The sequence below is a fragment of the Balearica regulorum genome, chromosome 1 (genome assembly GCF_011004875.1).
Source record: "Balearica regulorum gibbericeps isolate bBalReg1 chromosome 1, bBalReg1.pri, whole genome shotgun sequence".
NCBI classification, from domain to species: Eukaryota; Metazoa; Chordata; class Aves; order Gruiformes; family Gruidae; genus Balearica; species Balearica regulorum.
In genome coordinates this window covers 88,308,608-88,333,131 of record NC_046184.1, presented here as the reverse complement: position 1 = coordinate 88,333,131, position 24,524 = coordinate 88,308,608, and the positions used below count along the sequence as shown (strand labels likewise).

Sequence of the window (24,524 nt, the reverse complement as noted above, 5' to 3'; positions counted from 1 at the left end):
GGGTTCAATGCCATCAGGTCTCTTGGAAGCCCAAAGCTCATTTCATTCATTCTTCTGCGTGCAACAGCAAAACCATATGCCAAGTGCTAGCTGCAAATTGAAGTGTCTGAGCTCCCTGCTGGCCAAGGAAAATGTCCCAGCCTTGTGAACAAAGGGATTGTTTAAGACTGGAAGCAGGTTGGCACATTTGAAATAAGGAACAGCTCCAAAAACATTTATTTTTCCTTCAATCTTTTCCCTCCCGGTCAATGTAGGCTGAGAAACAAAAGAAGTGCTTCTGCCATCCTGGGGAGCAGTGCTCCTCTCAGGGAGGTGAAGAGCTTCTCATGGAGAGGCACAAGAGAGGCAGACCTTTTTGCAGGCTCCTTCACCAACCTCTGCTGATGCACTTCATCCCTCATCTCTGCTAAGTCCACCCCTCTAGCGCAAAAGCAGATGCGAGGTGGGAGCCCAGTGGCACCGCTGAGACTCACGCCAGCAGAGCAGCCACATCTTTTACCTTTCCTTCAGCCAAGCAGTCTGGGAAATGGAGGCGCTTGCAGGTGGGGCTCTCTAGGCATTGTAGACCTCTGCTCATCATCCTGTTACGCTGCAAAAGGGAGTCTTGGGAGAAGAGTTGCTTTACCCTTAGAGACAAGCCTGCCTGCCTGTGTGGATGTGACAGTCCGGCCAGATGGCTGCCAACTCCCGCGAGGTCTCTGTGCCGGAGCCGGCATGAGGCGGAGAAGGGAAATATTCGAGATACAAGATCCAAAGACAGTTCCTCTCCCTGGGGTGGTAATACTAAACTCATATTTAAGCCTGGTGGGGACTTTCTGCTGCCAGCTCCTCTTGCAGAAGCCTGAGGGCATCCCCACCACAGCATGGGGTGCAATGGGAATCAATACCTGGGTGTGTGGGGCAGCCTAGCTTTGCTTTAAAAATAAACCTTCTTTAGTACATTTCTTTGTTACTTTCTTCTCCTTAGACCTCCTGCTGTTCTCTTTTAAGCTTTTTGCTAAAAAACCACAATAAACTGAGAAAGCCCTTCTTTTTCTCCCACTGACCAAAGTCATTCCCTGCCGTCTCCTCTGCACTGTCCCATCCTGTCCTGCACATACCGGGCAGCAAGAGCTTGGCCAGACCCTGGCTACTTTGCCCTTGCAGGACATGATGTGCTTCAAAGGCAGCTGAACACACTGCACACACATCTGCCCATCTGAAAGGGGTGAAATGAGGCCAGAGGAGATGCAAAAGGCAGCATCAGGGGCTGTGCAGGGCTTTGCAGACCACTGAGGACTGCTCTGGATGTCTACCACTGTGCCCATGAAAATACACACCAGAATTCAGGGTCTCATTGCCATAGTGACCAAGCCATGTAGTTTTGCTCCCCACACACTAGGAGACTGGTTAGTAATATGCTGTTTCTTTGTTACAGATCAGCAACCAAGTCACAGCAAGAGCAAACAATTTGCCAAGGACCACAAAGGGAATTTGCAGCAGGACACAGGACTGAACTTGATGTTTCCAGCCTAATCTTTGCCTTTTTGCAGCTAAAGCAGGTGAAAATGGCCAGAAAGAAGTGTGAAGTCTCTTTCAAAAATTGAGGGTGTTCTTCGAGAGTGAGAAGATGACACAACATTGCAACATTGGCTAAATAACATGGATTTACACCTGCCTGAGATGAGGACTTTTGTATTTTGTTCTTGCCATCTGGGTGTAATGTGGACACAATGAAATACAGGAGCCTATAGGAGCCTATAGTCTATAGGACACTGTAGGAAATACAGGAGTCTTCCCTGGAGGACTGATGTTGTTTATTAAGCCATCTTCTAATCATAGAATCATAGAATGGTTTGGGTTGGAAGGGACCTCAAAGATCATCTCGTTCCAACCACCCTGCTGCGGGCAGGGACACCCTCCACTAGACCAGGTTGCCCAAAGCCCCATCCAACCTGGCCTTGAACACTTCCAGGGATGGGGCCTCCACAGCTTCTCTGGGCAACCTGTTCCAGTGCCTCACCACTCTAACAGGAAGAATTTCTTCCTCATATCTGATCTAAATCTACCCTCCTTCAGCTTAAACCCGTTACCCCTTGTCCTGTCACTACTTGCCACTTACTACTTAAACAGTCCCTCACCATCTTTCCTGTAGGCCCTTTAGGTACTGGAAGGCTGCTATAACGTCTCCCTGGAGCCTTCTCCAGGCGGAACAGCCTCAAAGGCCTCATATACAACAGAGTGCCCATGAGTGACTAGTCTGGCACCATAAGGGGTGTTTTTGTGTGGCTGAACCAGGCATTACAAGATTTCAGAACCAACACCTCCCAAACAGAAAAAACCTCCCAGCAGCAGGCTGCTGCCTGCGGTCCTCCACTGCAGAAAAAAGGAGCTGCTTGTACAAAATCCTGTTTCCCCATCAGCTGCAAGGAGGCACAGACTTTCCATATGTTTTGCTACTGCACTGTTGATATGATTCTATGGGGACTAGTGAACTGAGACAGTATTTTAATATCTAGTTATAAAAAATCCCTTTGCAAGTTGAAACTACATAGGCCAGATGTGTATTTGGGTGGAAAAGGCTGGCTCTAAATCTATCATGAAATATATAAATAATTGCAGGCATTAACATACTGAGTGTACGTGACAAAAATATTGTCCCCAAACAAGAAAAAAACTTATGCAAAACTGAAGAGTAGAATGGAAACTGAAGGTGCTCCTTTCTAGTAATTCACAATCCTTAAAAATTGCTTCCAAATGGCAAGAATAACTTTTGCTCCTTGTGCAAAAAAAGAAGCTGAAAGTCCTCTTCCAAACAACAATTATTTTTTGTCCTGTTGGTTGCCTACATGAATTCTGAATATCCTATATTTTATTTTCTCAAACTTTCTGTGGGCAACAGAAAAGGTAGCTGTATTATCACATAGATAATATACTAGTGAGTGCAAATTTTAATTGAGAACTAATTTCTATTGCTATTAATCTGTTAAAATTATTTTTATTTGCTTTATGCTAAAAAAAGTTTAGCTCAAATGGCAAACAAACAATTAGGGCAATAGATATGTTTTCTAGCCTTTTAGTTCAAATTTGACAACCTCCCTATTTCACTACTGAAGCTTCAGCAAAACCTCAACAAAGTTAATGAAATTTCAGGCTTTGCATTCCCACTTGGAAGCAAAAATTAAGCAGAAAAAAAATTAAAACAGCAAGCCAACAGTTTTAGGCTCTTAACATATTTTGAGAAGAAATAAAAAGCCCACGATTGTGCACTATGTTCCTATTTGTGGGACACCTTTAAAAATAAATCTCAATCTACAATTTTATCATTTGAAATCAATCTTCCCAGGTCCACTGGGTTCAGCGAACAGAGCGGCCCACTATGCATGGAGCTAGAGAAATAATTTCTCAGCTAACAGACTATTGCACCAGCCTTCCCTGGCAATTAATTTTAGGTGTGACTGACCACATAGTCTTCTCACACGAGCTGTTTTAATTATTTCAAAGATTGCTACACACATACCTAAGCTCTCCTGACCTCTCCAAACAGAACATCCTAATAACCACCGAAATACAATATCCAAGCACAGACAGCTCCACTTGATGAGATACCTTTGTAACCACGGTGATGCACAAGCCCTTTCAGATATCTACAAACATGTTCCATGTCCCTCCAGCATCAGTAACAAGAGTTATGTCAAGCACCAAGCCCTGGGCTTGCTTGAGTAAAAAATCAAAACTGAGACGCAGAGGACCCATGTGATGAAAGCTGTCCTTGCTCTATTGCTCCATACTGCTGAAATGTTGAAAGTGAGGCAGAATGGGGGAGACGGGATGGAGTTTTCACTTGAAAAGTCCTTTTAAAGTCAGCAGGTCTAGTGTATTCAGCTACTGCTAGTGATAACGTACCACTGTACTGATGAGGAAATAGATCTGGGGACCTGATGCTCAGGAATTACCTCCCTCTCTCTATCCCTTCCTAACTCCCCATATCACCGCCCCTAATCTCACTGGCTCCTGGCATTGACCCTGTGTGGTCTGCACCCAATTTTCTGGGCAAAGAAAGATGCTGGAGAGGAGCATTCAGCAGCCAAGGCTTTGCAGCAGAAAGGGTGCTGCTGACTCCTCTAGTGGCAGAGCTAATAGGAATGAAGAGTCTTTTTGGAGGCTCTGTATGTCTAGGGTCAACAATGTCATTTCATTCAGATTCAAGCAGTCTGCATACTGAGGATCTCCAAACATAGGTTGCAAGGCCACGTCAGCAGGAGAGGATGCAACAGTGGTGGCCCCTGCCTGTGCTGTGCCGTGCTGCACCTGCAACATGATGGAAGGGGATGGTCAGTTGCTCAAGCAACATTCAGATGCTGTGCTGAGGCAGCTCACATAGGATGTTTTTGCCACATTCATTTAGGTGTAAAGCAACCATAAGAAACTCATTCTTCGGTGACTTGCAGTTCACATCCAAAGAAGCAAGTGAGGTTGAAAGGAAAGCACCCAGGAAGGTGTGAAGCCATGGTCCCATGCAGAATGGGTACCACCAATGCCAAGAACAGTGTGGCTACTGTGCAGAAGATTGCTCTGGAAGCATAAAGACATCATGCATAGGAAACAAAAGGTTTACAGTTTGATAAACAGCTCACTCACCCTAATCACAGGTGTTGTGTTGTAAAATCCATTTGGTCTGGGCTCTCCCCGCAAGCGCCAAAACTCTTCTGCTTGGTTTTCACACGCATCTGCGTCTGAGTCAACTTAATCTTTCAGCATGAACTGTTAAAAGCTTCCTAACCGTGCTGTGCGACGGACTTGTTACAAAGCTCTGAGAGACAGAGCCGCTATCGAAGCACTCAAATGCCAATAACCCTGGCTGCATACTTAGCAGCTGCAACAGATGAGCTGGGCAGTGGGGCATGCTTTCAGCGAGTCACTGGAGGGCTCCTCCAAAATCCACTGTCCTGGCTGGACAATGGCATGCCCAGGACAGGTGAGCCTCTGGCTGCAGCTAGGAAACCCTGACCACAGCGGGGGAGCCCACCTCACACAGGAGCCACTTGAATTTCAAGAGCAGTATGAACCTAACTGGAGGCCAAATATGTTGGCAGGGGTCAGGGTCTACAAACCCTGCCTTGGTACCCTCGGACTGGAGATTAGGAAAGGTTTTAAACTTATTTCTCCCCTGTTCTGCCACCAGAGGGCACGGCTCTCATCCATGCCAGGGGAAGCATCAGCCAGCAAGGGCAAGGGGTTTGCTGCTGGAGTTTGATGTCCTTTTTCCCCCATCTCCCCCTATACCTGCTTTTCAGCCTCTTGGCTGGACCTAAAGCCCTGTCTGAGAAGAAAAAAACACTTGCAAACTTCTGCTGAGGTGAAAGGGAAGGCAGCCGGCTGTCATTTTGCGTGGCTTGGGAGAGCATCTGATATGGCTCCACCCTACATGTACCCCATGACGTGTGCGGTCATCAGAGCCCTGCCGCAGTGTCAGCAATGTTTCCCGGTGCTGCAGGACAGCTGTGCAAGCCTGTACCACCTGTTTTCAACGTCAGGGACTGTCCCTTTCTGAGGCAAAGGAGAGATACCACCCTATGTCTGAAAAGCCTTATTATAGCAGGATGGAGGATAAAGAATCCCAGACAGTGTATCTCACTCTTTGTCCCTCAGAGCTCTTGGAAGTGGGCTTGTAAGAAGACAGCACCAGGCACTTTGCAGCTTATTTTCTGCTTGAAATCATAACCCTCTGCCTCATCCCCCAGGACAAAAACCCCACCACCAGGCAAAGACCGAGGCATGGATAGGTGAGGCTCACTGCAGCTCTTGACCTTGTGGGAAGCAAGCTGGGTGCTGAACCAGATGCTCACTCCTCCTTCATGGCCATTTCAGAACCGTGGCATGCAGGGCAGAGAGTAATAGTACAGTGACCTTCTTCTACAAAGACCATTTGGTAAACAGCACATTGTATTTTATTTCTTCTTCAGCAGCCACTGCCAGCACAGTGTGACAACCAGCATATCCTCTGCTTTGAGGTGGCAATAGAAATTCCACCAGGGCAACCATAGATTTGAACCATTTTTGTCTTATTCCTTTTTTTTTGCTATAAATAAAATATAGGCTAAAATATAGGATGTCAGTGATGCCTTTGGGAAGTCAGAATAAGGTGAGTTCAGGAGCACTGACAGTAAAACAAAGAAGAAATGCTGTGTGCATGGTAATTTGCACTAGCCTGAGGCTCAGTCCTACTCAGTTTACAGTGAGGCTTTCCAACAGCCATTGGGAAGCAAAAAATTTTAGTTTGCAGCAAAGCTGGCCACCTTTTCTCTAACAAATGGATTTCCAAACCAGCATGGGCTTTTTGATGCTGTATGAGGACCCAGAACTAATTTCCCAGATGTATTTCTCACTGATGAGTGTTCATCCAAGAATTTATGCAAATGCATTTCAGGTTGTGAGATGCTGGCAAATTGTTCGCTCTTCCCTGTAAGACTCATATGACTGGTCTCCAACAGTGACATCGTTAATTTTTTGGCTTGCTGATTAGAATAATGAAACTTTGTTTTTAAATATTAAAAATCAGAAGAAACAAAAACTGAATTAGTGAAACTTTTTGGTTTAGTTTGCTGAACTAAGATTTAGTTTATCCTTAATTACTGCTAATTTTGATCATGATGAATACAATTGTTCAGATACAAATATGTATGGAGTTACAAATAACTGTAATTTTCCATCCATATGAACAAAGTCCATGCAAAATAGGTAAACATGATCGTACCAAAGCAGTCATTTAATAATAAAGAATAACAATAATAAACATTATTTTCATTTTTTTGCAGATAGCAGATACAATGGATATGAATTGGAATTTAGCGATTCAGCAGTAAAAGCAAAAATAAAAGACACTCTAAGATACTGCCACGTCCAAGTGCCAGGTATCACAGCCTGTTAAGTTGGAAAAGATTAGGAGTCTGCAAGCAGTGACTTAGGACATTTAGGCAACCAAGATTGTATTCCCATGCAAATGATCAAGCTACTAAAAATACCAGGAGATTGAAAGGATCCGCTTTAGATGATAAGCAGAAATGTATACAAATCAGCATTTCATGAACGCTCACCATCAGGCATCAGCAGGTCTTTAATGGGTGTCTTAAACATCTGTTTTCATCCCCTCTCCCTGACAAGTTGTCTCTCTGCATGCACCAGATGCCTCCGAGGCTGTGGAGCTGCCAGCCCTGGAGACTCAGAAAGGGAAAGGCAATTATCACCAGTGAGAGGAGCACAACATGACTGAGGGGATGCCTTCCCAGGAGACTGGTGGAGTTCATCCCAAAGGACAAATGAAATTGGGGCACTAAAACTGTGGGATGCAGTAGCACTGCAAAAGCCTGAAGGACACAGATACTACTACTACTCTGTGTTTGATCTCCAACCTGGAAGCTGTAGTGTCACCACCAAAAGCAGTAGCAAGGAGAACCATGATGATGATGATGGTAAAAACCCCTGTGATGTGACCCTTGGTATCTCCTGCCCAACGTGAGGCAACTAAAACCATTCGCTCTGTCCCTTTTTAAACCCATATCCTCCAGTTGCCAAATGGCTCTTGGTCTTTGCTGCCAAAGGCACTACATAGATGGTACTGAGGGACTTTGTTCTGGCAGCACTGCAGTCCCACTGCATTAATCTTGGATGAAAACGTCTGGTGCTATAAACGGCTCTGTATGTGTTTCCAAATATTAGGTGATGTGAGTAATCTGAAATATCCCTGGGCAAAACTTCTGAATTAGGAACTCAGAAAAAGCTGGACGGTCTCCTGACCTCGTGCACTAACCACCTAGATAAGTCTGATGTTGAATTCTCTTTCCACCCAGCCTTTTAGCCTGGGAGGACCTGCTCTAATGGTCCTTTTGCAGTGACCAGAGGGGATTCTTTATCGAGCTTCCCATGGATAAATTTTTTCTTCAGCTCTTAAACGCTGGGATATGCCTCCCTTGTGACAGTAGGGTCAAGCCTCAAGATGAAAATGTAGCAACCATGACACTCCAGATGTACTCCTGGGTTCCTCAGAAAACTGAACACGCAATCTCCATTAAGAAGTTCCAGCATGTGGGATGTGGTCTGCTTATAATTCCCAGAATTGTCAACAAAAATGGATAAAAAATATTATTACCACTGTACAGGCAGGGAAACTGAAGTAGGCAGTAGGAGAGATTTCCCAAGGTCAGCAAGAGAGCCAAGAGCAAAATCAGGCCTCCCACTGCCTGCTGTTAGACACAATGCACTAGGCTGCAGCTGGTAGTGGTGGGGGATAAATGAGCACTTCCCACAAAGGAGATGGATAGCCATTGCTGCAAATTCTCATCAGTCCCACTGGTTTAATGGGTATGAACAACAGACATCTCTGAACCTGACTGTCCCACTGATAACAGCAATGGGGGCCATGGGCTAGACTGCATATCACAGGCAAAGTCCATCGTGCAGGTTGATGGTAAATCCCTCATCATGTACAAAGCCTCTTGGCATTCCCTAGCAGGCAGAAGGCTGCACAGCCCTGCCCTGTCAAGAGCTCTTCTGCCTTGAAGAAATGGTACAGAGATCCTACTCACCCTTTCGTAGCTTGGCATGTTGTGCATGGGCCTCTCAAAGTGGCCCCAAGAATGAGTGTTGACCCCACCATCGCATGACGAGCTGTTTTGACATTTAATAATCCACCAAGACTGGAGCCTGGCAGTGTATTTTCTTCTCTTTCCAGCCCTCCCACGCATTGCATCTTTATGTCATGCCATGGCTACCAGACCAAGCAGAAAGATATTGCTTTTGTCCTTCTTCCTTTGTGCCTTTTTGCAGGGCTAACGCACCAGCTTGTCCTTTCTGGTGAAGAGTCCTCAGCTTCACTGCACTCCTGAAGAGAGGCCAGCGTCCCTTTGTCACCGACACCCACCAGACCCCTCTGCCAGGGACCCCTCTGGGCGGATTCCCAGAGCTCTCTCTCAGGTCAGCTTATGTATTCATTGTTACCTACAGTAAAGAGAGGGCTTTGTGTAAGTAAGGCTCTTATATTTTCATTTTTCCCCTATGTTGTTTTCTTTGGGAAAGTTAAACAGCGTCTGGAAGAGCTCTATTTCAACCTCAGTATTATTTTCTGAACCAGATGCTTATTCTGTACACAGAAACAATAGGAAGTTCCTCTGAAAGCGATGGCACCACAGTATCTTTAAATTACTTGGTATTTTGGCAGCAGCTATTTTCACCTGCAGAAAGCAGCTTAGGGTTAAGAATGAAGGTGTAAATGAAGCATTACTGATCACAGCTCTAGTCTGGTCAGTGCTTCTATTATAAACCTTTATTTTTTCCCTCTAGGAATTTTTCTTTGGGCTGAAACCCAGCATACTGGACAGAATTACTATTGATCCTTATTACTTTTACTGCCGCAGCTGAGACACATCTTGAAAGCATATATTAAGTTTTGAATTAGACCAGAGATCCCTTATTTTTTGAATCCTTCCACTATTTTACCAGTTTGGGACTGCGTTGCTCAAACCCCCTTCCCCATTCAGCCGTGCATAATCGTTGACTACCTAATGCAAAAGTATTCTAGAGCTTAATAGAGAAAAATAGTTTTGCTACAAGATTTTTGATATCACCTATAGGAGTATAGGCTTGTTTTGACTCTCTTTTTCGTCTCTGCAGAGCAGCGTGAACCCTTGTAGAAAAGATCTTGTTTTCCAGCAAACAGTTTTGCTGCGTCACTGCTATTCACCTCTTGCTTTCTGTAGAGCCTCACTGATTTCATCTCAGGAAAGGCAGCTGAAGTTTCACATCAATAATAATCCTCTCGGAGCAGGACTCAAGCACGCTCCAGCAAACCTGGCCAGACTGCAGCATGCCTACCAGACCAGCCATATGTACAGTCTCAGGAGGCTTTGACCACTAGTGCAGAAAGGAGCAACCTAAAGTTGCTTTGTAAAGTGAAGCACCAGTTATGGATAATTGTTGAGAAAATAAATAGGATTTGCTGTTTGCGATTGCTTTTCTGCAGTTCTAAAACTGAACCAGGGATGTTGTCAGGAGCCAACATTTTCTGGATGCTCCATGTCAGTCTGCCTTTGCTACACTCAGGGACACACAGTGCGGGAGGAATTGATTTGGGGAAGCATGGAGAAACGACAGCTTTTGCTGAAAGAGTTTTCTCATATTTTTATCATGATATTTCTGGGTTTGGATGAAAAAACGTATTCAGAATAACAAAACCTGAATTGCTTTCTTCTCCTTTATCCCTCTCACTTTTCTCTCTTGTTTACTTTTCCGTTTTACTTAGCAACTGGTATAAGGAGGAGAAAAAGAGGTGAAAAATAAACAAATGAAAACATTTTTTTAATAGAAGGGAGAGAGGGTGCTTCTGTTTCTGCCAAACAAAACAGAAATGTTGCACCAAAACAGAAAATCTGTGAAAGTGGTTGTGGGGGGAAATTTTGTCAGACTATTTTTATTGGTATTTTTATCACCGTCATCATTAACCCACTACGCTTTCAGTGCTACCTCTCACTGATAGGGAATACTGATGAATACTTCAGAAGTCCTGGAGTGAATCCAAAGACCTCAATTCCCCAGATGGGGTCAGGCCATAAAAGCAGGAGGGTGTCAAGCAGTGTCACAAGGGCAATTCCAGCTGTGGAGCTGGTGATTGACTGCTCCTGTCCCTGGACTAATGACCACGTTTTCCTCGTCACATCTTGATCTTTCACTGCCACGGAGCGCAAACAACAAGCAACTCTCAGGCAAGAAAGTAATCCTTTGCCAGAAGAAATCACCTCGAAATATCTATGCTCTGATGTTCTGACCAAGGGGGATCTCATCCAATCCCTGAATTTTCTGTTCCTCCAAGAACAAGGTATCAGGCCAGGACAAGGCAATGCTAACAGCACTGTTAGCCCTAAACTGCTAGGGACATCCCCCTGCAGGAAGCTGGGCTGCATGCCGTGCCCCAAGGTCTTCTCATGGCCATGGACAAAGGCCAGTTACCCTCTGTAGGACACTGCTTAAACTCAGTACTGATCAAAGCTGTGGCTGTCTAGACTCTAGGATCAAGAAATACTTTTGCATGTTTGCTACGGAGCGAGATCGAGATAATGCGCTGTGACAGCTTGTCCCTCCAAGAGGTCCCAGGGAAGAGACCTCTTACCACAGTATCACATCTTGCAGTTGCATACCTGTGCATCAAGCACAGGGCATCTGAAAAGTTTGTATGAGCAGTATGCCACATGACCAGCACTTCAGAAGAATTTGTCCTCTTTTCACAAATCTAAATGTAGCTCCTAGACAGGTTCACCCAATGTTTGATAAAGCTGATGCCAGATGCAATACAGGCCCACTCAGACAAGACAGAGATGCTGGCATTTGGAAGAGGTTGTGCTGCAAGAAAATATGATAAAAATCCATAAGCTGTCAAGTGAACCTATTTGCTTGACTGCTATCACAAGTGGGAGGGTACAGCCAGAGATAACTCTCTTCTGAGACTGCTCTTCTTCATTGCCAGACAAAAGGGCAGCATTGCTGCTGCATCTCACTCCTGTGATCCATCTGCAAAAACTGTCTAAGGACAAGGAAATCAAAGGGTTTAGCTTCATAATTTCTCTTATCTGAAAACATATGCAAGAGATTTTTAAGGTTAGGGGCTCAGTTTTCCTGCTTTGTCCAAGTTCTTTCTACAGTGAAGTAAAACAAGGAATGGTGAAGGAGTTGATGTAGTCCCACAGGACAAAGCAAACGGATGGGAAATGGGGTCTTGCTCTGTGCTGGGGAGGAGTTATACAACTGTAAAGAAAAAGTACTTTGACTTCGGTGACTGTTGTGTAGAGTGAGTGATTTATCATATTTCAAATTTTCATCTGGATTTGAGACAAACATATTTTGGCATATTAGCTTCTCCCGTGGGTATATCCCAGACATTCTCAATTCTTGGTGGGAAGGACTATCCTGGAAAGAATTAGGCAGGTTGAGGGGTGAATCACTGCCCTTGTTCCTTCAGCTGATGGCATGTGTTCAGTCCCCAGGGAAATTACGGAGAAATGAAACCTCCCTATTAATGGGTCCAACATAAGAGGCATCCCAGCCAGCTGCGAAAGGCTGATACAGACATAACAGCATTAGGCTTTGCCGTTACCCTTGAATTCATTCGGTTTGTGACCATGCGCTGTGCTCATGAGCAAGAGGGAGCTGCCTCCCTGGAGCAGCTTGCAGCAAGGCCAACACAGCAACAGAAGGTGGGGATAGAATGCCTGTACCTGAGCAAAGACAAACTCACTACGGATGGTACAACAACACACGAAGAAAGGAGTAACTAACCATGCAAGGCATTTGTACAGAGATTGATGGATCCTTCTCCATAGCCTTCGCCATGTCACCAGTCTGTAAAACTAAAAGGTTAGTTGCAGAAACTGAGTTCCATCGGGCCTCATGTGCTGAGGAGAACCGGCAAGCAGTATAGTGGCTGCTTGCACTTCCCTCGGCTTCAGGCCACAGGAAAGTAAATGAAAGCAAAGTAGGAAGAACTTGAATGCCCCTGTTCCAAATGTGTCATGTACAGGTTGCTTGACACAGAGACGATGGGGAGGGAACAGAGAGCAGAGTGCCAATTGCTATCTGCTAAGCATTCTGCAAGAGCTTGCCACCACGACTGGAGCTTCTTGTGAAGACGCTTGGAAGAAAGTGAGAGAGATATGGCCAAGGGAGAGCAGGGAGAAGACTGTGCAGAAAGTGAAGGAGGCAGAGAAAGTCAGAGCATGTTCAAAGAGCAAAGAGCCCCTCAGCAGTGGTGCAAGTGTGGGAGGAGAGGGTTGGGTAGAGGAAAAACATCTGCTGGTGCGTAGGGGGGGAAGCAGATGCATGTAAGGTGATGGAGTGAGGGGCAGTAGGGAAAGGACTGTGTCTAAAGGGCTCTGCAAAGGTCACACCAGAGGTAAAAATCTTTCTTTTATGGGTTGCAAATCGCAATTACATTGGCTGTATCAGAGGGGCATGCCACTGTAAACAGAAGTGGTTTATCCAAAGAGCAAACCTCTCTGCTAAGAGGTTATCTACAGATGTTTGAAGACATTAATTTAAGAGGCAATTTTTAACCTTGGCAGCTGCCTTACCCACTCTCCCCAAAAAGCCAGATGAAACCTGATGGATACAGGGTTCTGCAATGCTAAGGGATATTTCTTGTTTAATGTTCCTGATTTATACAATAATAATAAGAGCCCAAGGAAAGCACTGTTCTGCCATTCTCTCTCTATAGGTCAGAAGTTTAAGGTTTTAGTATTGCTGTAATTTTTTTTTTTTTTTTTAAACAGGCTAGACACCGTATATCTTTCCCACTAGCTGGTATTCTGCAGCAACAGCCTCATTTGTATTCTGTCTTTTACCTGAGCAAAAAAAAAACCACTCTGCATTGCCACAACTAAGTACTACCCCACTGAGATACAGAGATTGCCAAACAGTCACACTAAATTCAACATGTCCCTGCTAACATATTTTATTCATACTGATAGTCTGCTTCACAGTGTGTTCCCAAAGACTTGCTTTAAAATTTAAGCTCCAGACATCCAACAAAATATATAACGCAAAATAAAGTGAGTGTCTTTTTCTACGTAGCTGTACAATGGAGTTGCCTCTCCTTCAAGGCTAATCTATCACAGATTTCAGGCTGGTTTGGTTTTTTCCCACACAGGGCTTGAGTGCCTACCTGTGCAAAGGAGAAATTTGTGACTTCTTAAAGTGTTATTGTCCATAAAGTCCTGCTCCTTTTCCAGTTAAAAACTAATTTCAGGCTGTGGAGAAGTTTTGGACTGGATGATCCCACAAAGTGAGGCTTCCTCCAAGATCGTGTTCATGAGTGGACCCCACCAGGACATGCAAAGTCCCTGACACCAAACTACCCCTTGGGGCACTGTATTTCTGTCTTGAGGAGCAGCAGTGGCCATATCTGTTGGGGATTAAAGTCTCACTGGTTCCTCTTGGTTGGATCTTCGCACAGTAGCCTTTTCCTCACACTCTAACCTTGTTTGTGAAAGGAAATCCAGCTAAACCCATGAAGTAACTTCAGGCAAGGTGTTGCAGGGAATCTGATGGCTTTGTGGGCCAGAGCCATATTTCGTAGGGTTTTCCTTTGCTGTCAGCAAGTCCATGGTTTCACCTGTGGGTCTGGGCAGAACTGACAGGAGCATCCTCCAGGTACAATAAAGGCTGTGTAACATTTGGCACTCTGACACACATTGGGTACTCCTGGGTCTGGGAAGTATCTGGACTGAACTAGACTCTTTCCACAGCCCACAGGGAAAGACAGGTTCTCCAAGGGATGGCTCACAGACTCTCAGACATGTCCCAGGGTAGGAGGACTCACCATCCGGAGCTTCTTCCATTGTGTCAGGGAGATGCAGGCAGAGTTCACAGTGGGCATCGCTACTTTTCCGATACTCAGACTGAACAAGGCAGATCTATCCTTTCTTTTGTGGACAGAGCAAAACACCTGGGGAGAAATGGGGAGAAAAGAAATGTCAGCTACTGGTGGTGATCTGTGTCAGGAGCAACAGGCCAGAAAAGATGCCTCCCCTTACCCTGCATGAGAAACTTCCTGCAACAGTTGAGTTTCCTCTCATTGGTTCTTACTGCAACCACTTTTTGAATTTTTACTGGCGTCAATATGACTTCACCCTTGGTGCCATATATGGTCTCTAGGGTCAAGAGATTGCGCACTGCTCCATGAGTGACAGTGCAGTCCAGGGATGGCAAGACTGCGCTGCTCCATTGGAGGAAAGGTGAGCTGGGAGCCAAACAAGGTCATCAGGGCAGGTCCAGTGGCAATAGCCATGATCAGCCACAGCCCAGGGAAGTCCAGGCAAGGCCGAAGTGACAAGGAAGGTCTGAGGTCAAGCTGGGAACTCAAGTCACTGTGGTCCAAGGCTAGATACAACATACACTCAACACAGCTCAGGCAAGAGCTAAGGCCAAGGGACTGAGCTTCAATGTCGCTCCTGGGCCAGCGGGTGATGGAGAGTCCAGAGGAGGCTGGTTGGGGCAATGACAGCTTGCTGGTGACAGACATTGCAAGGGGGAGCCTAGGAATAATGTTACCCCATGGCAGGTTAAGCACTTCTAACTTTTAGCCAATAACAAGACTTATCCTCAGCCATTCAGCTTTTTAATTGACACCATACTTTATTCTAAGACCTCTCCCTCTCCCACTCTTCAATGTTATGTGACTATTAATAGCCTCTTTCACAAGGTGCTGGAAGCAGAGGGAGAGCTAAGAAAATTATATTACAAAATGCTACAACTGATGCCCTGCAAAGGACTGGAGAAGAGATGCTCACTGCCAGCTTCTCCTTCTCCCACCATAGCCTCCCAGGTGGCACCAGCTCCCTGGCTTGGGCAGCTCGGCCACAGCTGTAATTCAGCGTGAGTCAAAAATTTTATTTCAGCAGGAAAAGCTGAAACAGCAGAGGGCTTCTTGTCACTCTCTCTGGACAAGCCCAGGAGAGGCAGAAATGGTTTGTTTAATGCTGTCTCTCATTATTCCTGGCACTTTATGTCTCATTAAGTGTCCTAGTTTTGTAACTAACTCCTGCTGAGCTCAACATTTGATACACGTTTATGGGTGGCCTGTTGGCTGTAATAACGATTGAACTATTCATAATTCCCCTAACCATGTTAACTCCTTCGCATGCCAGGTTTCCTTTAAACAACTGTAAGATAAAGATACTAGGGACTTCAGTTCTTAATGCAGAATGAATTACATTTATCTGGACAATTTATTACCATAGCTATATACTGCAATTAGACACACTTCTTCAGAGTCTAGTGTCCTAATATCTTTTACACTGCTCCCCTTCTGTATCTACTATGCCTTTTACCATGGATGTATCCATACAGATGGATGCCTGATACAGATTCCCCTCAGAAAAAGGTCAGCAGCACACCCATCAGTATTCATTCACTTGTATGGATTGGGAACAGGAGCCAAAAGACCCTTCTTGCGCATTACAGGTGGGAATTAGAAATAAGGGACTTCTGTTCAGGAACTCTCTTGTGATATGAGTGATCGTGTCAGCTTCCCCCCTGTTTTCCAGCTTGCTTTCTTTGCAAAAGGTCAATGAGAATTCAAAACAGAGCCCAGCAACATGTTGACCCAACCTGACAACTGATGCAAACAGGGCAGCCACAAGCACTCAGCACAAGTTTGACAGACGTAAGTATTTTTCGAGATGACAGCACATTTAACCTGTCTCTTCTGAAAGCGTCATGCATGATCACCTTGGAGATAGCTAGACAGGTCTGTGATTTAGGTTAATTTTCCTTTCATTCACTTGAATCACAGAGTCACTTAGCCTGGCCACTCTGAAAAGATGTGGCTTTGTGTCTACAGTGAAACAAATTCAGTCTATGTATATTTTGGAGCATAACTGAAAAGTCACATAGGTCTAAAATGAAGGTCAGTATCTCGGGTTACTTTAAACTCAAGCTGGAAGTTATGTGCAGCTTCAACCAAAGAGCCTGACATAGAAGTGTGGCTGATTTCAGACTTCTGATTTGGAGGAGAATGCTCTCAGAAATTAAGCTGTGTGTAGGATGGTATTCAAGATGGCTTTGTACTGAGTCTGGCTGGGATGGAGTTAATCTTTTTCACAGCGGCCCGTATGGTGCTGTGCCTTGCATCTGTGGCTAAAATAGCATTGGTAACACACCAATGTTTTGGCTATTGCTGAGCAGTGCTGGCACAGCATCAAGGCTTTCTCTCCAATGCCCCACCACCAACCTCAAAGGTCTGTAGGCTGGAGATGGGCAAGAGTTTGGGAGGGAACCTAGCTGGGATAGCTGACCCAAACTGACCAAAGGGATATCCCATACCAAATGACATCACGCTCAGCAATAAAAGCTGAGGGAAAGGAGGAGGACAGACTCATAGAATCGTTTTGGTTGGAAAAGACCTTTAAGATCATCAAATCCAACCATTAACCTAACACTGCCAAGTCCACCACTAAACCATGTCCCTACACATCAACACGTCTTTTAAATACCTCCAGGGATGGTGACTCAACCACTTCCCCGGGCAGCCTGTTCCTATGCTTTACAAAAAGAAGAAAATTTTCCTAATATCTAATCTAAACCTCCCCTGGCGCAACTTGAGGCCATTTCCTCTTGTCCTATCGCTTGTTATTTGGGAGAAGAGACCAACACCCACCTGGCTACAACCTCCTTTCAGGTAGTTGTAGAGAGCGATAAGGTCTCCCCTCAGCCTCCTTTTCTCCAGGCTAAACCACCCCAGTTCCCTCAGCTGCTCCTCCTAAGACCTGCGCTCTAGACCTTTCACCAGCTTCTTTGCTCTTCTTTGGACACGCTCCAGCACCTCAATGTCTTTCTGGTAGCAAGGGGCCCAAAACTGAACACAGCACTCGAGGTGCAGCCTCACCAGTGCCGAGCACAGGGGGATGATCACTTCCCTAGTCCTGCTGGCCACATTATTGCTGATACAACAGCCAAGATGCTCTTGGCCTTCTGGGCCACCTGGGCACACTGCTGACTCATATTCAGCCAGCTGTTGGCCAACACCCCCAGGTCCTTTTCCACCAGACAGCTTTCCAGCCACTCTTCCCCAAGCCTGTAGTGTTGCATGGGGTTGTTGTGACCCAAGCGCAGGACCCTGCATACATACAGAACCTCATACAGTTGGCCTCGGCCCATTGATCCAGCCTGTCCAGATCCCTTTGTAGAGCCTTCCGACCCTCAAGCAGATCAACACTCCCACCCAACTTGGTGGTGCCTGCAAACTTACTGAGGGTGCACTCGATTCTCTCGTCCAGATCATTGATAGAGATATTAAAGAGAACTGGCCCCAGTACTGAGCCCTGGGGAACACCACTTGTGACCAGCCACCAACCAGATATAACTCCATTCACCACAACTCTTTGGGCCCGGCCATCCAGCCAGTTTTTTACCCAGCAAAGCGTATGCCTGTCCAAGCCGTGAGCAGCGAGTTTCTCCAGGAGACTGCTGTGGGAAACGGTGTCAAAGGCTTTACTAAAGTCCAGGTAGACAACAGCCACAGCCACAGGATAGGGGGCATTTGTGGTTATTTCATTTGTCTTCCCAAGCAACTGCTATGCACGCTGATGCCCTGCTTCCCAGAACATGGCTGGACATCTGCCTGCTGATGGGAAGTAGTGAATGAATTCCTCTTTTCGCTTTGCTGCTGTGCACAGCTTTTACTTGTCTTAATAACTGTATTTATCTCAACCCAAAAGCTTTCCCACCTCATTTTCTCCCCCAGTCCTGTGGAGAAAGGAGAGTGAGAGACCGGCTGTGTGGGTGTCTGGCAGCAGTCAAGGTCAACCCACCACAGGGTTCTGGACAAAGATTAATTTTCTTGACTGATTCTTTCCACTTTGGTTACTGCTGATCACAAAGAAAACAGATGATGTAAACCTCAAAGGCATTTTCATGTGAGAATTGTCAATTTGATTCAATACTGCCAACCCCAAACATTCAATAATCAACAGTCCTGATTAAAAAGAAAAAAAGCACTTGGGGTCTTACTTTTTAAGCCCTGGCATTTGAGTCCACAAGGATGTGGGGTTTTTGACCAGATATCCTAGTTCAAGCTTGTGTCACCCTACTGAGAGTGGCCCCACTCTCACAAGTGCCTGTTTTATTTTCCTGATGCTTGTATTAGGTCAGCCCTAGCAGTCAGGAGGAGAGTCAAACAAGCTTCATGATCTGACTGGCAAAAACAGGGACAAGAAGGGTCTCGTTCATTCTCACAAAATATTTTGCTTCAGTTAGCAGCCAGGCTGTGTTCAGAGTCTGCCATAGGGTGGCCCAGAAGGAGCGGATGACGCAGGAGATCTGCACAGGAGTCCAGTTTGTCACCGCAGCATTTCTCACTGCACGCAGAAGTTCCTGTCAGCAGGGGGAAAAAAAAAAAATCACTGATTTCTGTCAAGTGCTCTGACTGCAGTATTTCCATTTTTGTCCTGCATTGCTTTATGCAAAGTTTAGACACTTACTATTGGTGTCTCGGGCTTTTGCTGAAGGATGGTGTTTTGAGACATGGCTGTTATGAAATGAAGAAAATGCACAAAATCACCTCCGCAGGGGTGAAAAAAAACAAATTGCAATGCACAGGCTTGAGTGTCAGAGAATACGCATCTCCAGAAAGGATTTAGTTATTTTCTCACCCCATGAAACAAGTGACATCTCTCAGAAAAGACTCCCTGTGGGGAACCTGATCCTTTGGGAGGGAGGGTGAGTTAGTGATTAGAGATGAAATACAAAGGTGTTCTCAGCATAGCGGCTGGTTGCTCAATTTTCTAATACAGTACATTACATTGTTAATGGAAATGTAGCTTTGTACCTTCTGTTTTTCTCCCAGTAGAATTAATTTCAGCACTGTTTGCATGCCAAGCATGTACACTCACAGCTGTGAGCTCTGGGGAGGGGGAGAAGGCACAGCTTAGACCTGCACAGATAAGATCACAAAAAGTCTGCAACAGGGCTGGGACCTGAACCCATTGCCTTTGCCAAGTGACTTCACCACAAGACCATCTTTGCTCCTGCCCACAGGAACTGTCCCACACCATTACAGCCAGACCTCAGAAGCCAGTAGATTGGGAGAAAATCAGCATCTGGCTGTTTTGAAGTCCTTTAGGAGATCCACAGGATCAGGAGTTTTCTATTCTACTCAGTGATGCAGCAAAGAGGGGAAAACCCCCACCATTTCCCACTGAGCAGCTATTCCTTCCCAGCACACTAATCCAACCTGCACCTGTTCCTGCAGAAATCTCTCTGTTTCAAGGTTGCATGTGTCATTTATTAAGAAATAAAAGAGAGCAGGGAGGAATAGCTTTTAAAGAAGTAGGCTGTACACAGGCAGGGAAACAAGGCTGCTAAGTCCCTGGGAACCCTGGGAGAGGAAAGTACCACAGGAGTGCCACATGGCAGTGCTGCCAGTATACGTACCGTGTTGCTAACGTAGCTCTCCACGCGCCACTTATGGAGACAATCGTGGAACGAGAGACACAGAGCTTACTAAATCTGATGGTCACAAAATGGGAAAGTAAAAGGAGTAATTTTTTCCATGCAACAGGAGCCACCATGCCAAGCTGAAAGCCCTGGGAAACAAAGCAGCAGGGCATGTAAGTACTTCCTTGGGAGCTGACTGCAAATGAAGCAGCTGAAGTTTTCACGTGGATTTGTAGCTGCGTGTTTGTGAAGAAAATGTGGGTGGAAAAGCTGGAGAAACACTGGGAGAGTTTCTGAGAGGACTGCAGGCTTGTACTTGAGAGAGGGGGAAAGTACCTCCTGCTGTGCTGGTATGCTCAAGGTACACAAACAGCAGGAATATCCAATGTGTATTTCATCCTGCTGGAAGCAAGGCACAAAAGCCCAACTCCTAATTAGCTGCTCAGACCAAAAGGAGATTATCTATTTTCCAAGTGCTTAGGTAAAAGAAGAGTGAAATCACAACATGCGAGGTAGAGCTTCCGCTCTATTATTGCGGTGCCAAAGCACATCATCTTAAAGTCAGCAATATTATTTTGTGCATGCTTAGGAGCAAACTGTAATCCCTCATCCAATGTTACCAGAGTCTGCAGAGTTAGCTCAGTGTAAATGAGGCCATAACTACATATACACAGCCATTAACTTACTTGGTTCCAATCAGCGTAACTGCTATCATTGGTTTGTGTACTGAAAGAAGAAAAAAACAGCAGAAAACTTGTTTACTGGCAAGTTTGTTTCCAGAAAGACAGTTTGCACGTATTTTTTACATCTCTGGAGAACAAAGCTCTTGATACCAACAAGACACAAACTTCCTGAAGTCAAAACGTTTCAGGCCAGAGCCTGCTTTCTTTCCCTCATGTTACATCAGCAGAGGGTGATTTGTGAACCTGTCAATAAAGTTTATCAGGGGTGGCAAGTCCCCACATGATAATCCCAGATATTATCTGGCGGCTTATTCAAGCAACCTGGTCTTCGTTAAAGAATCAAAGGGACGATTTGAAGCTGAAAGTCAATGACAGCGGGATTTCACAACTCCCAGCCCACCTTCGGTGTATCACTGAGGTAACACTGAATATTTAGCTTAAATGCACGTAGCCTAGGGCCGCGAAAGGGAGCGCAGCGATGGCCGCCCCGTTATCCCCCGGACACGCAACAAACTCAACGGCACGGAATCCCTTACACCTCCGCTCTGCCCTGGAGGTCGCTTTTTTTCCCAGGGGGATGGGGACAGGCCATTTAACCTGCCAACAAGGGACCCACCTTCCTTCGAGGTGACCACCCCTCCGCTCGGCCCGAGACACCACACACAAACACCCCCGCACCACGGCGGGGAGGGAGACCGCCCCTCCCGCCCTTCGCAGCGCAGCCCGGGCCGGCAGGGGGCGCGGCGGCGCGCTCTGCGGGGGCGCGAAGCCGGCACCGCCTCCCGCGCCTGCGCATCGGCAGGGCGGTGCGGCGCCGGGTCTGCAAGATGGCGTCGGGGCCGCCTCCCGCCGCTGCCGAGGCGTACCGGCCGAATCGCTTCGTCTCGCTGCCGGCCGAGCTCGACCCCAGCACCTTCGACTCGTCTCCGGAGAAGCGCCGTGTCGAAGCCGAGCGCTTGGCCATCCGCGCCCGGCTTAAGCGGCAGTACCAGCTGCAGCTCAACAACCCCAACCCACCGGCCATCATCGTGAGTGGGAAGGAGGGAGCGGGCAGGCGGCCGAGCGGGGGGGCCGCGGGGCCTGTCCACCTCACCCGGCGTCCCGGAGCGGGGCCCGGGCTTGGGTCGGTGCGGGCGGCGCGCCGCCTTCCCCGTGACCTTGGTGTCCTTCCCGGCCTGCGCCAGGGGCCAGCCGGGGCCTGCTGTGTCCCAGCCCCGCGGCGGGGGCAATGGGGCTGCGCCGAGTTGAGTGGCTGTTGCAGGGCCCCTGGGTCCTCACTGTGGTTCTCTTTCCAATCCAGGAAGATCCTGCCCTGGTTCGCTGGGCCTATGCCAGGACGCAGAACGTCTACCCTACTTTCCGCCCGACACCTAAGACGTCTTTTCTAGGAGCTCTTTTTGCAATAGGTCCTATCCTCTTCTGGATTGCTGTCTTCAAAACTGACAGGGTAAGTCTGTTGACAATTTTGAACATCAGCGAACACCAAATTGTAAAATGTACATCTGCCTGGAGACTTAATTGGTAGGATCCTCTTGCACCTAAGGATGATTAATACCATAAAAGTAATGAAGGAAGGAAGTCTGATACTGAGCCTTGTAACTGGTTGCAAAGTCCTTCTCTGCTAAGAGCACTATATTGTACCCTTGGATATGGCCAGAGTTACCCTGATTGGGATGTTTTGAAATAATAAAGTATTCTGTAGCACTGGCAGTGTAAATTAATCATAAGAGACTATTATTTTCAGCTGTTGACATGCAGTAACTGCACTTTCTAAAAAAAAAAGGGAGCTTGTGGATGACATTCCTAGCAAGGTCTTTGTGAATTGCTTAACCATTTCTCTAATCTTGTGAAGCAAATGGGGAGTACTTATGCTGATTACAGTGCCTGGTCTCAGCTGATTTTTAAGATTTTGGAAGGTTTATTTTGCTTCTGTTCTAACTCCTGAAACGGGGGCATCGGAGTCTGAGCAATGGTAGATCATTCTGAAAATACTCAGCTATATATACATACATAAGAAAATGCTAGGTGACTGCCAGACTGGCTGTTTTCACTAGTGAATTTGTGGCTATTGTAAACTACTCTTATTTCCCTCTTTTGCACAAAAGTAGCATTTTTAGATCAAGTCATAAACTAGGAAGCACAAACATCAATTAAAATTAATAGAATATTTGTAGGGAATGCTGTTTACTGGGATGAATTGAAACTACAGGTTTTAGGAAACCTGCTGAGCATGTTGATATAAATGTTTTTGAGACTTCAGCATCTCTGCAGTATTTTGTCATGCTGGTTTGGTTTTGTACATGAAGCTTAGCGTGGGAGTGCTTGAAAATAAACCTGTGAGAGTGAAATCTAGACATACTTGCCTGGGAATATTTAAGCTGAAGTCTTTAATGTAGTCTCCAAGATAATTGGTTTTCCTTTATTCCAGTTCCTTTACTGATGTTTGGGGATTTTTCTTGGTTTTCTGGTAGTATATAAAGCACAATAGCCATTATACTCTTTTCTCTGAGGAGTGTTTGTTGTGTGCCTGGGAAGGCAAGAGATAAATTGCGACGTCTTAAGCAAGTCTTCTGGTTTTACCCAGCAGAAGGAATCTGGGCACTATCTGCAGCATTTGTGTACTGTAACAATACCTGTCAGAAAGGTACATGACTGCAGAGTGAGATATAAGTGGGCTGAAAGTGAACACAGGCACATTTGGGCAAGTTGTTAAGAAGTTTCTCCATAATTAGATGTCTAAACTGGATTATTTAGCCAGAAGGAGGAGGCAGAAACTAAATGTATAAATGAACTGACACAAGTAGTTTGGTGAAAAATGCATCAAAGGAATTGGTCTCTACTAGCCTGTAAGAGTAGATAGATTTGCAGAGAGATCAATCTGAGCACCTCTTCCCTAGCTGGAAGGTGAGGTTAAATGCCCTGGGGTTTTTTTGGTGGTGTTTTGGGGTTTTTTTTACTTTTTAACCACAACATCTGTTACCAGAGTCTGTGCTTATAGAATCATTTAGGTTGGAAATGACCCTTAAGATCATGTGGTGCTATCTTCATATAGTTTGTGCTGAAGTGCTAGAACTGTTTTTCTCTTACCCCAGGCTGATTGAAACTTCTCAAATAGGATAATGATGAATGTTCTCTTTTTTCCACAGGACCGTAAAGAGAAGCTTATCCAAGAAGGTAAATACAAGCGACCGTTCAGTGTATTTTAAGTTCCCGGAATTGCAGTGCTGTTCATGGGATATAAATAAAATGAGATGTATTGTATACTGATGTTTCTCCTTCATAAGAATAAATCTTAATTGCTCATTGGTTGTCTTGCATCTTTAACAGTTATGGAAAGTTTAACAATGCATGATCTTTATATTTGTCTCAGAGATACACACTCAACCAGTGTGCTCCTCTGGTTTACGCACAGAGGCTCCTTTTAAACCATGGAAGTTGCTGCTGTCAGAGCAGCACAGGCTGAAGTTTAAAATTAGTAGCAGGCTAAAATGTTAAGCAAGCCCAAAGCAGTTTCCTGAAGAGCTGTGGTTTGCCTACTAGGTATTTCTTCCTGGCATTGGTTTGGCTATGTAGTTTGCCATAATCAGATACTAGGCAAGTTCTGTGATACGTTTTTAATAACTTTAGGAGCCTGGCTGCCTGCTCTCAATAACTTGAGTTAGTTTTTCTTTTCCCTAATAAAATACAAGCCTAAACCATGTATTTGTTTTGCAATAAACTTCTGGATAAAATTACCATGCCAGACTTGGAAATAGTGAGCTGAACATTGTCATGGTACATGTGACTAGCATTTCCACTAATTTTGTGATTCCTGTGAGTGGGAGACAAGAAGTAAAAAGATAAACATTTTTATTTTCAATGCTGATTCCCTCACAGTATAGGAGA

The 24,524-nt window shown here is 45.6% G+C and overlaps 1 protein-coding gene across 1 annotated transcript; it reads left to right on the top strand.

Moving 5' to 3' along the window:
• Positions 1-21,421: 21,421 nt before the first annotated feature.
• On the top strand, positions 21,422-23,942 carry NDUFB4 (NADH:ubiquinone oxidoreductase subunit B4). The gene is made up of 3 exons (XM_075764903.1): positions 21,422-21,667; positions 21,940-22,086; positions 23,786-23,942. Exons 1-3 carry the CDS (start codon positions 21,467-21,469, stop codon positions 23,843-23,845), a joined length of 408 nt encoding a protein of 135 aa, XP_075621018.1. The 5' UTR covers positions 21,422-21,466; the 3' UTR covers positions 23,846-23,942.
• The last annotated feature ends 582 nt before the right edge of the window (positions 23,943-24,524 follow it).